General features: G+C 31.0%; 1 protein-coding gene across 3 annotated transcripts; it reads left to right on the top strand.

The window, feature by feature from the left end:
• Positions 1–5,372: 5,372 nt before the first annotated feature.
• On the top strand, positions 5,373–16,633 carry LOC108326167 (pleiotropic drug resistance protein 2). Of its 3 annotated transcripts, XM_017559489.2 has the most exons (20): positions 5,373–6,116; positions 6,207–6,327; positions 6,552–6,697; positions 8,185–8,269; positions 8,772–9,062; positions 9,163–9,253; positions 9,545–10,445; positions 10,588–10,748; positions 10,867–10,970; positions 11,048–11,213; positions 11,619–11,753; positions 11,969–12,114; positions 12,542–12,874; positions 12,981–13,271; positions 13,434–13,517; positions 13,601–13,734; positions 13,841–14,068; positions 14,426–14,597; positions 14,670–14,924; positions 16,105–16,633. In XM_017559489.2, the coding sequence occupies exons 1-20, from the start codon at positions 5,722–5,724 to the stop codon at positions 16,372–16,374; spliced, it is 4,509 nt and encodes a 1,502-aa protein (XP_017414978.1). In that variant the 5' UTR covers positions 5,373–5,721; the 3' UTR covers positions 16,375–16,633. The 3 variants fall into 3 exon arrangements, with proteins under 3 accessions (XP_017414978.1, XP_017414980.1, XP_017414979.1); XM_017559491.2 differs by lacking the exons at positions 5,373–6,116; positions 6,207–6,327; positions 6,552–6,697; positions 8,185–8,269 and adding an exon at positions 8,484–8,551; XM_017559490.2 differs by lacking the exons at positions 5,373–6,116; positions 6,207–6,327; positions 6,552–6,697; positions 8,185–8,269 and adding an exon at positions 8,577–8,648.
• Positions 16,634–16,893: the final 260 nt, after the last annotated feature.

Raw genomic sequence — 16,893 nt, 5'->3', positions numbered from 1 at the left:
AACAAATACACACCTTCATAAAGTGACTTTCATAAAAAGTGGTGTATGAATTATTCATTTTTAAAATAGAAAATAAAAACAAAAGTAAAATAAATTTCATAATATTAAAATGAATTAATTTTACTATTATTTTCAATTTTGATTGAGTTTTTCAACGTGATTATAAATATGAAAGTAGTTCTAATAATATTTTAACCACATTTTATTATATATATATATATATATATATATATATATATTTGTATCATATATTCACCAGTATAAAAAAGTATGGCTTCTCTCACATAATAAATGTATAAAAAGTGGTAATATAGATATTGAAATTTTCTCATAGGGTTATGACTGTACCCAAATTCAATGTGAAATAAACTTAAAAAAAAAACTTCATCCAAAGAGGTATAATGTGGAAAACTTGCTAGAAGAGAAAATTAACAAATTTTTCCATAATTAAGTACATATGATACAAGCATGATAAATGTGAACACGATAACTTTAAATAAATTTCTAAAATTTATAAGCGTAAGTTTTGTACAGACAAAATAACTTTGAAAAATAAACAGATATATATAATTAAACTTAGAAAAGAAAGAAAATAATACGATTCTTTAAACAAAACATAAATTGACGGGTTCCAATAAAATGACATTAAATTCAAAACTAAAAATGTAAAAGAAGGAAAGAAACTTACATGTCTACTTATATTTATTTCATCTCATTAAAATTAGATGTTAAAACTTAAGATTAATTACTTGAAGATAAACGACAATGTTGAATTTTTGTGGTATCTCAAAAGGAAAAAATTATGAGAAAAGTTGAAATAAACGTCTAGATAAATAATAAAAATAATAACGAGCTAGTTAAATGGTTTGTAACTATTAACATTTTAATGTTTACAAAATATTTAAGATAAAGGTAAAGCTTTATTTATTATGTCTTTTATACTTATACCTTCCATAAGGTAATTTTAAAGAAAAAATTAATAAAAATGTAAGTGAACAATTAATAAAACATAAATAAACAACTGAGATTAATATAATATTCACACTTTAATAAGAAACATGTTAATGATAAAAACAAACAAGTCTAAATTATGATTAATGATTAATGTATCCATTAGTATGTATTTTCTAAGAAAAATATACATAAAAAATAAAAATACATGAGTGAAAAAAAGAGTACATGTAATTATTATTTTTAACAATATTCAGTAAATTATGCAGCATTTGTTATAAAGTTAATATATAATTAAAAAATATTTTGCAGCCCATTCGTGTGTTGCATAGAACAAAAACTTCTATCAAGCAAAGGTGACATTTTCTTTTTTGTAAAAAGAAATGCTTCATTGAAATTAAGAGTCATTTTATTATATTATTCAAAAATGCTTGATGTATATGAAGTTTTAATAGATCTAAAAACGAAATTATTATATGTCAGTGTTATAGTTAAAATAGTTTTAATTCATTAGTTCAATACTTATTTGAAGAAATGTTACTTTGTATATATCCTTTTGCAAGTCCGATTGTTTTGAAAAATATATTTATAAATAAAGAGTGGAGTTCTTTTAGTAACATGTACATAAAAATTTACCCCATATATGATACAAACTATAAAAAATATAAAATGTATGGTTAAGTTACTGTTTTAAAAGTTTAAACATATTATACGTTGAACAAACGCAACTTTAGTTGGGAAAGTAAGTTGGATTATGAATGCCAATAGAATATTCAACGAAAAATAAAACTAAAACATGTTTTCTTTTAGTATTTAGTAGAAAAACATTATGGTATTCACCGATTTTCTTATACCAACTTTAATATATTAAGTTCATAAAATATTTAACATGTGAAACGTAATAGCCTAGAAAATTGTGTTTTATAATTTAGAGTATGTATTAAATAATAAAATTATATTATTTTAATATTAAAAGTTTAAAATATAAATAAAATTTCTATAAACGAATTTTATTATCTTAAATCATAAAATTTTTCAAAATTTTTTTTATAGTTTTTTTTCTCACTTTTTTCTATAGTTTTTTTATTGTCTATTCGTTTGTTTAAAAATAAGAGATCACTAGGATGATTCTCGAAGTGAAATCTCCACTTTTATTTGATTGATTTTTGCGACAAAGTAAATTGATTTTTTGTTCCTTTCTTTGGTTTGTTTAGTTTTTCTATACATGTGGATTATATAAGATCTTATGTGGTGTTTGAGTTTTCTTTAAGAGTTTTTAATGATCAGTGACTCTAATGGTGTGTTCTGATCATGTTTGTGTTGTTCATAGAGGTAAATAGAGCTTTTAGTACTTCAAAGGGGTGTTTATAAGGTTGTAGAGTTGTTTGGTCATCTTTCAAGTAAGAGAAGCTAATTGTCTTGTTTTAAAAGTTATAGATGTTTTGAAAGTTGTAAATTTCATGTTTGGTTGGTTGATAATGTTTGATGTGCTGAAATTGGTGTTTGAACTATTGAAAATATGGTTGTGTTAAATGTTTGTGTTATTTGCATTGTTTAAATTGATATTGAATTGAAGAACTTAGGATATGATCATTTGAGAAAGTTGGTATGTACCCGACTTTGAAAATTGTTTTTAACCAAATTGCTAATTAGGGAATACTAATTTAACCATTTGAACATGTTCTTTTTTCTTCAAATCATAGTTTTAAATTTGTTGATATTTGATGCAGCGTTTAGTAGTGACAATCTGGTGTTGAGCGCTAATTCATTGTGTAAGTCTGAGAGCATTTTAGCTTTAGACTGCCAGCATCGACCTTGTACCACTAAGCGCATAAAAATGCAAACACTTTGGCGTTGAGAGGTGACAAGACACCGTTGAACCTCACTTTTCACTGGGAACAATTTAATTCCAGGTCGCTAAGTGGCAAAAGGGTGTCACTGAGTGCGAATTTTGTATGAAGAATGACACTCAGCGTCAAGATTGTCATTAAGCGTTATCTTTTGCAAAAGGTTTAGCGTTGAGCGCCACTTTTGAGTGTTAGTGTATATATGTTATGATTTTTTGATATTTTGATTTGTTTGAGATGGATTGCTATGGATAGGATGTATGTTTAATATGTATTATGGATTTATAACCTAGTTGATTATGTATGGTAAATGTTGTGGAAGGAATTTAAAAGAGAATTTTTCTTGTAGCGATTTTAGTAGTGTATATATTGATGTATGGATTCCGTATTGGAAGTTATTTTGTCACTCTACTAACCATCCAATCTTAAGTGGAGAATGATGAAGTATGTGGTGAGGGGAACAAAAGGTCACAGTCTGGTAGTTTTATCTTGACCAAAGATGTTAACAAACTAACCATATGCGTGGTAAGGTGAAACCCATTGACAATGACTTTGTAGAGCAATAGAGGCCACCACAAGTGCATAACTCGCCAAAGTCTGATATCAATATATATATCCGAATGGTCGAGTCAAGTATGAATGATTTCATGTGTTAGAATTGTTGACATGATTGTTTATATGTGTTAATATCTCCACACATATTGTATGATTATTCTTTTTAGTACATTAGCTTACCCTTTCATATGTTTTTGTTTGTTTGTGTTCTCTTTTTGTTTGCAATGATCATCTTAATGATGTGAGCAAATGAAGATGTTCCAATCGATCCTATAGTATGAGGACGATATAGCAACATAGTTTAGGATAAAATCCTATTGTGTATAACTCTTTCCTTTAGAAAAATTCTAGTTTCTATTGGTGCATATATATGACTTCCTATACTCATCACATGCTAATGTGGATAATCGTAATATAATAATTGTATAGTTGTTTCTTCTACTTGTTGATTATCATATTTATGATGTTTCGTTTAGTAGTTATACAATAATAAATAAAATGTTATTTTTTTTGTATTCGTGTAATTGTTCTTTAGGAGACCTATACGTTACAGTGTGTTTAGTTTATGTTGTGTGCTCTCAGTTATGTTTGATTAGTATGTTAGTTTCTTTGAGTTAGACTGATCACTTTTATCTGTATAGGTAGAATTATGACATCTAGACCATCTCCTCTTCTTCTTCCAACTTCGGATATGTCAAATCTGACAAGAACAATTGAGTTTATAACAATAGTCCTTCATCAAAACAGTGTTCCAGTGGTACATCAACACCAAATGATCCTAGAGTAGATGAAAGTTGATTGTTTAATAAGATTTTTTACAACACTTATATAATTTTTTTTTTACTTTTAACGACTGTCTTAGCCTAATAATCATTGTTTCCTTTGTTTTTTTTCATTTGATTCCTAAAATTTTCATAAAAAAATTATTTTATTTACAAATTTGTTATCATGTCTTTTTTCTAGAAGAATGACTTGTGTCGGTCATTAATTTAAGTCATTAAATATTTTTTTTACGAATGAAAGAAAGTAATAAATTCAAATAAATATTAATAATTAATAATGAGTTAGTGATTAATTTAAGTCATTAAATGATTTTGTTTGCTAATGAAAGAAAGCAGTAAATTTAAATAAATATTAATAATTCTAAATAGTAAGTTAGTGAAACGATCAGTTCTACCAATTTGAAGGATAAATACCAAAATAGAGATTATTAATAGATTTAATCTTATTAATTTAAATAATTAATTATTTTAAAATGTGTAAATTATCCTATCCCAAGGAAGGTGAACTAATTTTTAAGAGAATACTTGTCACTAAATAGGTTATTTAAGTAAGATTAACTTATTGGCAACTAAGTAATTTGTGCAGATTAAGAACCACTAAAAATGGTAAAATTTTCCACGAGTCAAATTTGCACACATACTCCAAAATTATCGAGTGTTTTGCACGAAAATATTTATTTTCAAATGTATCATTGGATGTGTATCCTTCTAATTTAATCACACTTTTAATAAACTAATGAGTAAAGTAATACGTGATAGACTAAATTATCTTGCTTAGGAAGCATGCATACATTTCTTTCATTTAATGATAATTTGACACAACAAAAAGGAATACACATGCTGAAATCACTACAAACCACTCTATTTAATAATAATTACTATAAAAACTATATTAAAACTGATTTTTAATTAATTGATGTGTAAAATATCTTACATAAACAACTGTATCCAATGAATTTGAAGTTGGAAAAATATCCATTGAAGTCATTTGAATAATTATTATTAATTTGCAAAATAATGTCAATGTGACCTCCTAATTGTGTCCATGCTAAAACCAAAAAAAAAATAAAAATTGATAAAATCTTATTATTAATAAAATATTGAATTCAGCAATTTTTGTCTCATTGAATCACTCTTAGTTAATGGATTACACTCCTCACAATATTTTTAGTCGGCCAAATAGAACCCTATAAATAATAACAAGTTTTGACATGGTGTGGTTTGGTAACAATTGCAAGCTATCTAAACTATATAGAACCCTACAAATTTATCATAACCTATTTCTTTGTCCACATCACACTTTGTTTTCACCTTCAATACTGTCACCTACATAAACACTTCTCCCATAGCAAGATTTTTCTGTGATGCCAAGTAGTAATATTTGCATCTCATCAGAGTGATTCCATGATTTGGAAGCCAAAAATGGTTCCAATTTCCTTGTACCACCATGTTAGAACATGTGAGTGAGAGTGGTTGATCACTGTTCCTATCAAAGTTCACTTGATTCATTTAGTGTTTGAAGAAAGGTCACAGAGAAACTGACTTAGAACTACAACACTGACAAAGGGAGCCATATTTTGACTGATATGACAATAGAAGAAGAAGGTGGTGTTGGAGGAGATGGTGTGAGGTCAAGGAATGAAGGAAGGAGGAGTTGTTCATCATCAGCAAGCAGAGATTTGGCCTCAGCAAGGTTTGATGAGGCAGTGAGTAGAGAGAGTGATGTGTTCCACAGAGGTGTAAGGGAAATAGAAGAAGAGGAGGAGCTGAAGTGGGAGGCTTTGAAAAGGCTTCCAACATATGATAGAATGAGGAGAGTCATTTTGAAGCAAGTTTTGGATAATGGAGGAGTGAACTATGAAGAGGTTGACATCACCAAGCTTGGAGTGCAGGAAAAGAAGCATCTCCTTGAGAACATAGTAGGAACTGCTGAAGAGAACAATGAGAGTTTCCTCCATAGGATGAGGGATAGAATTGATAGGTACCCTTTTGAATGTTTTGGTACTATATACTCCATACACTTCAACATTTTCCTCTGTTTGTTTGATCTTAATTGCTTTTGTTGTTATAGGGTAAGCATTGAGATTCCCCAGATTGAAGTAAGGTATGAGAACTTATCAGTTGAAGGGGATGCATATGTTGGAAGAAGGGCACTACCAACACTCTTCAATTCTACCATCAATGCAATAGAGGTATGTTCAACAACAAACATAAGGTTGTTTTTCAATTACATGTTCTTAGTTTTTCCTATCATGATCAGTATTTTACACAGCCTAATATCCTAAACATGACATTCAATAGAGAAAGTATTCAGTGATTTCTTAACTGATGATTTTATCAGTTTTCTGTTCTGGTTTTTGTAAACATGTAGATGAATTACATGCTTTGCATAACATGAGTCTGTTTTTTTCACTAGGTATTGGTGAATTATCTTGTAAGCCTTCTGTTTGGAGTTTTGGGATTTCTTAAGCTTTTGCCTCAAAACACAAGGGTTGTGAAGATTCTTCAAGAAAAAGTTGTCAATATTCTCAAAGATATTAGTGGAATTGTGAAACCATCAAGGTACCTAATTAGTGTATAATTTCAATCTTCATAATGTGTGCATCTTCTACGGGATCTTCTGTATCTCACTAGACATGATAAGGGTTTGATTCTATTCATTTTATTTTAGGAATATGTAGGATTTCAATACCTAAATAATAAGATTTTAAATTTTTTTATTCATTTTCGTTTTTCTCAGATTTTTTTGGGTTCCAATATATTCAAAAGAACCCGTCACACAAAATTTTTAATTTTAATTTTTTATATATTTTTAAATAAATTATATTAAGTTATTAATTATATTTAAGTCTGTACAAGTTGATAGATAAACAAAATTAACACTAAGAATTAAATTATATTTTTAGTTAATTTATAATATTAAGTTTTTTGTTTAATTATTATTATTGTAATACAAATTATTTACCTACCAAACTAATTAATTCTTATTTTTAAAAATGATTAAACATGATAGTTTAAAATAAAATATTTAATATATACGTTTGTGTAAATGGATGAATTCAATGCATCCAGTCATCTTGCTGCTTTTGTATAAAAAGTTTGGACAGTGCTAAAGTTGAAAAATGGACCACGGAGATCAATTCGAGAAGTGAAGTGATTTTTTCCCCCTATATTTAGTTTTTAAAATTTATGCCACGTAATTAAAATTAAATTTCAATTTTAATACATAATAATTTGATATACAAAGTACAAAATTTGCCTATGTTTAACTAAAATATAATAATAATTATTTTTTAAATTTATAATTAATAACTTTGAAAACGATTTAGTGCGTAAATTTATGATTCCATCTACCTAAACTTAGAGGGACTACATAACACCAGACCTGATCAAAATTTATCAGTTTCAATTTACTTTATTATTTTTCTAATTTATTTCATGTTATTATACATATATGGATTAAACCTATTTTAGTGACTCTAAGTAATTTCCATATATGTAATTATTAAAAATGGTTATTCTTCATTAACGTCATGTTTCCATTTACGTATACAAATTCTAATAGTCCTCATATGTACCAATTTATGAATAAAAATTTGAACATGTTAACATCAAAAGGAGATGAGGATAGATCTTGTTTTGGTTAATGCATATTTTATTTAGTTTATTTTATAAAAAATATTTTTGTGACAAGTTTTTTATTTCAAAAAATTCTAAAATAAAATTTAAACATGTTCATAAATGGTTTAACGTAAAATTAATTTGTAGTATATAAATAAGAACAAATCTTATTTTATTAAGCTAAATTTTGTAAAATTGAGTATCTCAAAACTAATGATGTGATGTGAGTCATTTGTTAACTTTTTTTGGTAATTTGACAATTATGGCATTAGAAGTAAGATAATTATTGCTTAATAAAAAGACAACCAAGTAGGTAATTAATCCATTTATCAAATTTATTGCTAAGTCACTTTCAAATAATCCATCACAAACTGTAGTACCTAATTGATTCTTTTGGTAACTAAATTTAACTTTCTTTCTGTCTGCAGAATGACTCTGCTTTTGGGACCTCCAGGATCAGGAAAAACTACATTTCTGAAGGCACTTGCTGGAAAAATGGACAAGGATTTAAGGGTTACATATCCTCTTCTTCCCTTATTTTTATCAATAATTCATTTCTTTGGTGTCTAAAAAAATTTAATTTTTTTAAGGGAATTCATAGAAATACATAAAATAATAGAAAAATGCTCTTTTTGTCATCCCAATGAAAAAAGAAAATTCATTATTACCCCAAGAATACATATCATATTACAGTTTATTACACATTTGGAAATGCCTTGAAAATTTTAAAAATTTGTTACACTGCTTAAATGCTTCCTCCATCACCCTATACACAAGACTCTTTTTACAAAAAATGTATGTTTAGTTTATATAATATAACATGCTTTGTTATTTTGTATAAAAACTCTACTTAATGAGGGAGGTTCAGCAGGAAAAGAAGATTTTGATTAATGTGTTGTTCACATCACTATGATATTAAGAATGATTATGAATTGTAAAATACCTTTTTACATAGTTAACTTGAGATTATAGAGTTGATTTGTAATATGAACTCCATGAGAGAATTTCTTTGCAGGTATCAGGAAGAGTCACTTACTGTGGTCATGAATTGTCAGAGTTTGTTCCTGAAAGAACATGTGCATATATCAGTCAGCATGATCTTCACTATGGAGAGATGACAGTGAGAGAGACACTGGACTTTTCTGGACGCTGCCTGGGAGTAGGAACAAGGTATGATATGCTGGAAGAGTTGTCGAGACGGGAAATAGCAGCCGGCATTAAACCAGATCCTGAGATAGATGCTTTCATGAAAGCCACAGCAATGGAAGGACAAGAAACAAGTCTTGTTACTGATTACGTTCTAAAGGTTTGGTCACACTTTGTTTTGAATAATTTTCCTTGTTAGTTACAGGTATAGGCCACCAAACTTCAAGTTCTGTCATTTAACTTTTTGAGCAATGCAACAGATTCTTGGATTGGAAATATGTGCTGATATTTTGGTGGGAGATGAGATGAAAAGGGGCATTTCTGGTGGACAAAAGAAGCGTTTAACTACTGGTATGTGGATACGAAATTTCACTCACAAGCATCTTGTTATACCATAACATAAGAAGCACATACACTTCAAAGTTATGTTACATTCTTGTTGTGTCTGACGAATTCTAAAATGTGCACATTGTACTGTATTTGTGTCCTATGCTGTGTCTGTGGTTTCTAGACAATGGTCTAGATGATTATACCATGGAGTTTTGAGAGGAAAATTATGTATGTCATATTAGATTAGATTCCTTTGCAGAATCATCCATTTTGCAGTTCTCATAAACAAGAACTTACATAACATGAATGCAGGTGAGATGTTGGCAGGCCCTGCAAAAGCATTCTTCATGGATGAAATTTCAACTGGTTTGGATAGTTCCACAACCTTCCAAATTGTGAGGTTTATGAGGCAGATGGTCCATATAATGGATGTTACCATGATAATCGCTCTTCTGCAGCCTGCACCAGAAACATATGAACTGTTTGATGACATAATATTGCTTTCAGAAGGTGAGATTGTCTATCAAGGTCCCCGTGAGAGTGTTCTGCATTTTTTCGAAAGTGTGGGCTTCAAATGCCCAGAAAGGAAAGGAGTTGCAGACTTCTTACAAGAGGTAACTTCCAAAAAGGACCAAGAACAGTACTGGTTCAGAAGGGACATTCCTTACCAATATGTCACAGTGCCTGAGTTTGTAGCCCATTTCAAGAATTACAGTATCGGTCAGCAACTACATGAAAAGATTAAAGTTCCATATGATCCTAATGAAAGCCATCGCGCTGCATTGGTGAAGGAAAAGTATGGCATCTCCAAATGGGAACTCTTCAAGGCATGCTTTTCAAGAGAGTGGCTTTTGATGAAGCGCAACTATTTCTTATACATATTCAAGACTTTTCAGATTACTATAATGGCTCTGATTGCCATGTCAGTGTTTTTTAGAACAGAAATGAAACATGGTCAACTTGAAGGTGCAGGAAAATACTATGGTGCACTATTTTTCAGCCTCATTAATATAATGTTCAATGGAGTGGCTGAACTTTCAATGACAGTCATCAAACTTCCCATTTTCTACAAGCAGAGAGATTTCCACTTTTTTCCAGCATGGGCTTTTGCATTGCCCATTTGGGTTCTCAGAGTTCCTCTCTCTCTACTGGAATCAGGATTATGGGTCATCCTCACTTATTATACTATTGGCTTTGCTCCTGCAGCTAGTAGGTACGAGAATACAATATCTAGATACTGAGTTTCTCAATGGCACTGAAATGCAATAACTGGTTTACTCTTCCATCATTCGTTACTCCTTAGTTCTACTGACTTGAAAATTTTGTTTTATGTTGTATATTATAAACTGTCACAGGTTTTTTCGTCAGTTATTGGCATTCTTCTGGGTGAATCAAATGGCTCTGTCCCTATTCCGCTTTATTGCTGCAGTTGGAAGGACAAAAGTTATTGCACACACACTTGGTTCCTTCACAATATTAGTTGTTTTTGTCCTAAGTGGATTTACTGTTTCAAGAAGTAAGCAACAGTTATTCTTTATACTATCAATATCACATACTCCAGAGATTTAATATTATCTCTTTCATGTGAAATTGTCACATTTAAACTGATTACTCCAACATCTGTCCATTTATAGAGGATATTGGACCATGGATGATATGGTGCTATTATAGTTCACCTATGATGTATGGTCAAAATGCAATAGCCATCAACGAGTTCCTAGACAAAAGATGGAGTGCTGTAAGACCTTAGTGTTTCTTTGATCTTATAAACACAAGATCATTATTAGTTTGTTGCTGATTCTTCACTTTTGACAGAAAAATATTGACCCAAGGATCCCTGAGCCTACAGTTGGGAAGGCTTTTCTTAATGCTAGAGGCATTTTTACAGAAGACTATTGGTACTGGATATCTGTGGCTGCCCTAATAGGATTTTCTTTGCTTTTCAACATTTTTTTCATTCTGGCTCTAACCTATTTGAATCGTAAGTTTCATTACTGTATTGCTTTGTGTACATTACATGTTTAATACGATGTTTCTTATATTGTTCTAAAATTTCTTTCAAATAAAAAACAACATATTTTTCCTATTAGGTGGGGTCAGGTTACATGGATCATATATGATGGATATATACAACATAATTTCCTATGGTAGATAGGCAAATCATATAAATCTAAATCTTCTTAATAGAAGAATTTGTGATATATTTTTTTTTTTGAAGAAGTATAAACGAAGATTAGCAAGATGCTTATTTTTTAAACATAACAAAAAATAAAAAAAACCAGACAGAAAACCACATCAAGAGAGCATTGCTCCAGGTAGAAACTGACCATCCTAAAAACCATTCTACAGAAGCATCCTCTGATATTGCTTTGAAAACAAATTGCAGCGTTTGGAAATTCAAAAGCTATTATAATGGAAGATGAAGACCAAAAGAAAAGGACATCTGCTTCATCCTCAGTAGAAAATATGGCAACTGGAACCACAGAGCACAGTTCAGCTTCAGTTGGCAATTCGTTTGAAGGTAAAGTTTGATTTTCTCTTCAAATAATCTGCAATGAGATCATAAAATGACAACATTTATATTTTACATAAACTACTTTATACCCTCCGGTAAAAAAAATTGTCACTAGTATGTTGTATGTTAAATATAGCTTTTGTCTATACACCTAAATGTTTGAGTAATGTGCCATTCACATATATTGGAAATAAACACAAAGACAGTTGTAATTATTACAGGTATTGATATGGAAGTAAGAAAAAGGGATCATAGCTCAATTCCTAAAGCTCCAGTGAATACAAAATCCAAGAAGGGAATGGTGCTGCCATTCAGGCCTCTGTCACTTGCATTTCAAGATGTGAATTATTACATCGATATGCCACTTGTAACCTCCAATTCCCTCCTCTAGTACCACTTCAATCATACCCTCTAATTCTAGATAAAATTTTATACAATTATTTTTTTTATCATTTTCTTTGATTTTTTGCATTTTCCTGCCCATGCCAGATTTTCCCCCTTACACTGAAACAAAATTTCACCATGATTCCATAATTAGCAGTTGTGTGTGTGTGTGTGTCTAAATGAGACAATTGACACCAAGAGTCAAATGCACTTACACCACCTAATAACTTTCTGTAGAATATAAAATTAACCAATCTAACTGCACATAGAAACGAACTGCATAGAGACCTTCAAAAGGATAACAGTTTGTGTAATGGAATGATCTAACTCAAAACAGTAAGTTCATGAAATTATATAGTGATGTCACCACTTGAACATGTTCAAAAGTCAGTTTGGTAATTTGTTGTCAGGAAATGAAGAAACAAGGAATTGAAGAGAATAACCTCCAACTACTAAGAGACATAAGTGGTGCTTTCAGGCCTGGGATTTTAACAGCATTAGTTGGTGTAAGTGGTGCTGGGAAAACCACCTTGATGGATGTTCTTGCAGGAAGGAAAACAGGTGGTTATATTGAGGGGAGCATCAGCATATCTGGTTATCCCAAAAACCAGGCAACGTTTGCTCGGATCAGTGGTTACTGTGAACAAAATGATATACATTCCCCAAACGTTACAGTCTACGAATCTCTTGTGTTTTCTGCTTGGCTGCGTCTCAGTAACGAGGTTAATAAGGAAACAAGAAAGGTATTTTCTTTAAGCAGTTTTCATGTTAAACTTCCTAGCATTGGCTCTTTATGTGTCTGTCTACTTTGAAATGTCACAGTCTACTAATTTAGTTCCTATTTTTCAGATGTTCATTGAAGAAATTTTAGAGTTGGTTGAGCTCCACTCATTGAGGCATTTTATAGTAGGCCTTCCTGGAATAAATGGCTTATCAACGGAGCAGAGAAAGAGGCTCACCATTGCTGTAGAATTGGTTGCAAATCCTTCCATTATTTTTATGGATGAACCAACAACCGGTTTAGATGCTAGAGCTGCAGCAGTTGTTATGCGTACTGTCAGAAATACAGTGGATACAGGTCGAACTGTTGTCTGCACAATTCATCAACCAAGCATTGATATATTTGAAAATTTTGATGAGGTGAATACTGAAATCTATTTAGCAGTAAAACCCCACAAAAGTTTTATAAAGTCAATGTCTAAAAAACTATTGAAATCTTGGGAACTAATATAGGAGTTATTTTTTTGTAATGGTTTTTAAGGCATGATACTCACTCACCCTTGAATTACATCTTTATGTCAGCTGCTTTTGATGAAGATAGGTGGACAAGTGATATATGGTGGTCCCCTTGGTCGGAATTCTCAGAATCTTATTGAGTACTTTGAGGTAAACCTCTGCTGTTATAATGTCTAAATTCTTGAATCAGTATGTGCCAGTAATCTCACTAATTGTGAATGAATCATTCAAAGGGTATCACAGGAGTTCCTAAGATTAAAGATGGATATAATCCAGCCACATGGATGCTGGAGATCACTGCTTCTGTTTTTGAGTCTCAACTTAATGTGGACTTTGCAGAATTATATGCTAAGTCAGACCTTTATCAGTAAGTGGCACTAGTGATTGTTTTTCTAGGATTCCTGCTTCTTGTTCAAATTTATCTGTACTTTCTCATGATGTTTTACACAGAAACTTTGATAACCCTTTTCCAGAAAGAACCAGGAACTTATTCAGGAAATATGCACACCAGTACCTGGAACAAAGGACCTTTACTTTCCCACTAAATACTCTCAGTCATTTGTTTCTCAATGTAAAGCTTGCTTCTGGAAGCAGAATTGCTCCTATTGGAGGAATCCAGAGTATAATGCCATCCGATTATTCGTCACAATAGTTATTGGTATCATTTTTGGACTTATTTATTGGGACAAAGGAAAAAAGACGTAAGTTGAAAAGCAATTTCACTGCTTGATTAGTACTTGTTAACATCTACATTATTTCCAACTTAAAAAAACAATGACACGGTTTTATCCAAGAGAACTTACCATTTTTGTGCACCATATGCATACCCCAAGATACCATTCCTGGAAAAACTAGATTTTGTGAGGAACTACATATTTCGGAACCTAAATGGTGTTGTAGGCCTTTGAACAGATACTTCAACTATATAGTTGAAGAATGAACATGTTTTCTGTCCATGGTAACAATTGCATATAATTTAGATAGGTAACAATAAGACCATCAATAAGAACTCTTGTTTGAGCATGATAAAAAATTGACAGTAAATATAATTTGTACAGTGAAAAGGAGCAGGACCTGTTGAATCTCCTTGGAGCTATGTATGCATCAGTATTTTTCCTTGGAGCCTCCAACACTAACAGTGTTCAACCTGTTGTAGCAATAGAAAGAACCGTTCTATACCGTGAAAGAGCCGCAGGAATGTACTCAGAATTGCCTTATGCAATTGGTCAGGTAGAAGAAAGCATCTATTAAATAAATTATCAAAGTTGGACAATTCATTAAGAAAAAGTACTGATTTTGCAGGTAGCAATCGAAGTAATTTATGTTGGAACTCAGAGTCTAGCCTATTCCATTATTCTCTACTTGATGATTGGGTTTGAACCACGTTTAGAAAATTTTTTGTGGTTCTATTACTTCATATTCATGTGCTTTATGTACTTCACACTGTATGGAATGATGACTGTAGCTCTGACACCAAACTATCAAATTGCTGCAATTGTTATGTCCTTCTTCATCAATTTCTGGAACCTGTTCTCTGGTTTTCTTATCCCAAGAACGGTATGTATGTCTATTACAACAGTTATCACACACACATGTATTCATAATATATATATATATATATATTATGTATCCATCCTATATTAACTCTGAAAAATTTACTCCTCCTTTTAACATTTCATTTTTTTCTTAATATAATTGTTATGATAAGTAATTAACGTTTAACAGTTAGATAAAGAAAAAAAAGTAAAGGATGAGGATGGGATGGGATTTGAGTAACTTGTTCTCTTCTTATATATATATTGGAGATCCTAGATTGACTAGAGATAAAACAAAATTGTAGTTTATACGTAGGTACAAATTTTATCCTATAAGTCCGTTTTTAAGAGTTAGATCTAAAATTCACTTCAAGAGATGTTATCAGAATTTATCTTAGCAATGTTTATTCAGCCTTTTCTGCTACCTCCAATCAGACCGCCCACAGAAAAATTTTGTTTCTTTCATCAAGCTTTTGTCTATATAAATTAGTTATTTAGGAAATAAACTTGTCTAACATTGGTAAGGTAAACTTGTTAGCAAGTTAGTAGTTTCAAGGACCAATTTGTATGTGCATTAGGACTAAAGAAACACTAGTAGTCACTTTCATGCAGAAGATTAAATTTTAACTCAAGAATATTATATGATGGTGTCCAGACCCAACTAAGGTTCTAAATATCAAAATTGCAGTTTTGTTGTGATCCTTGACATCGTGAGAAATTGTGAATAAAATGACTATTGCAGCATGGGAAGCTAAAGATCCTCGATATAATGGTTGAAATCATGGTAGTAGACCAATTTTTAAAACCTTGGACCCAACCAACAAGGTTCATACTGTATGTGAGATCCTAGAATAAAAAGTGACCCTTTAAGGGCATCAATGAATCCTTGAAAACGTTTAAAATTTCAATTTGTTGGAATTGTTTTTCCTGAGGTAGACTCTGATATCAGAGTTGGAATATCATTTCTATTGAGAAAGACCACAAACTGATGTATGAGTTGTTCATAAGATATTTGATACCATTTTCATCATAAAACCTTAAAAGACTCAATATTTCTGGGTCTTGTTTTTCTCTTTTACTATTCAACTTTTTCAACTCACTTAAAATCCTAACACAATAGATCATTTTTATGTAGGCTAATTGTACTATTTAATTTATTGCCTTTTGGTGAAACTAAAAGTTACATTTCATTCATTATGCAGCAAATTCCAATATGGTGGAGGTGGTATTATTGGGGATCTCCTGTGGCTTGGACTATATATGGATTGGTGACATCCCAAGTTGGTGACAAAAATAGTCCCATAGAGGTTCCTGGCTTTGGAGTCATGACAGTAAAATATTACCTTGACAGGAAGTTGGGCTTCCAGCATGACTTCCTTGGAGTTGTTGCATTAACTCATGTTGCTTTTTGCCTCCTCTTCGTTTTAGTATTTGCTTATGGCATCAAGTTCCTTAATTTCCAGAAAAGATAGTCAATCACACAGAAATGAGTATGAAATTGTTGAGCAGAAAGATATTGGTAGAGTTATCTGTAGGACAAAGATGCATAGTTTTCATCATTGTTTAAGTTGCAATTTGATTGCTATCACTTCTCGATTTCCTTGATTTGTAGGTGTCTCCTAATTGAGGGGTTGAATGTATGTTTTTAAGTAAACCCATACATGAAAAATCAGTGATTTAAATGTAAGTTTTCATTGATCTTGATTACATGACATTAGGATCTTAAGAATTTATGATTCTCACTAGATTAAACATAATTACATAAGGAAGATGAGAAATTACTAACCTTGATCCATGCTAATTGATTCTTGATTTCCTTACTCTAGATCTTCAACTCCTTACACAATCTATCCCTTAATGTAACCTTAATCCTCTCATAACCTTCTTGATGGTGTTTGTGAATGAGAGAAAGCTTCATACATTAGGGACAGAACCCTTAATCCTTACTTATACAACTTCCATCAAGTTGTAATAATTGCCATTAAGTCCCT

The sequence above is a fragment of the Vigna angularis genome, chromosome 3 (assembly GCF_016808095.1).
Source record: "Vigna angularis cultivar LongXiaoDou No.4 chromosome 3, ASM1680809v1, whole genome shotgun sequence".
Classification (NCBI taxonomy): Eukaryota; Viridiplantae; Streptophyta; class Magnoliopsida; order Fabales; family Fabaceae; genus Vigna; species Vigna angularis.
Note: the sequence above shows the minus strand (reverse complement) of the source record. Positions and strands in the feature narration are given on the sequence as shown.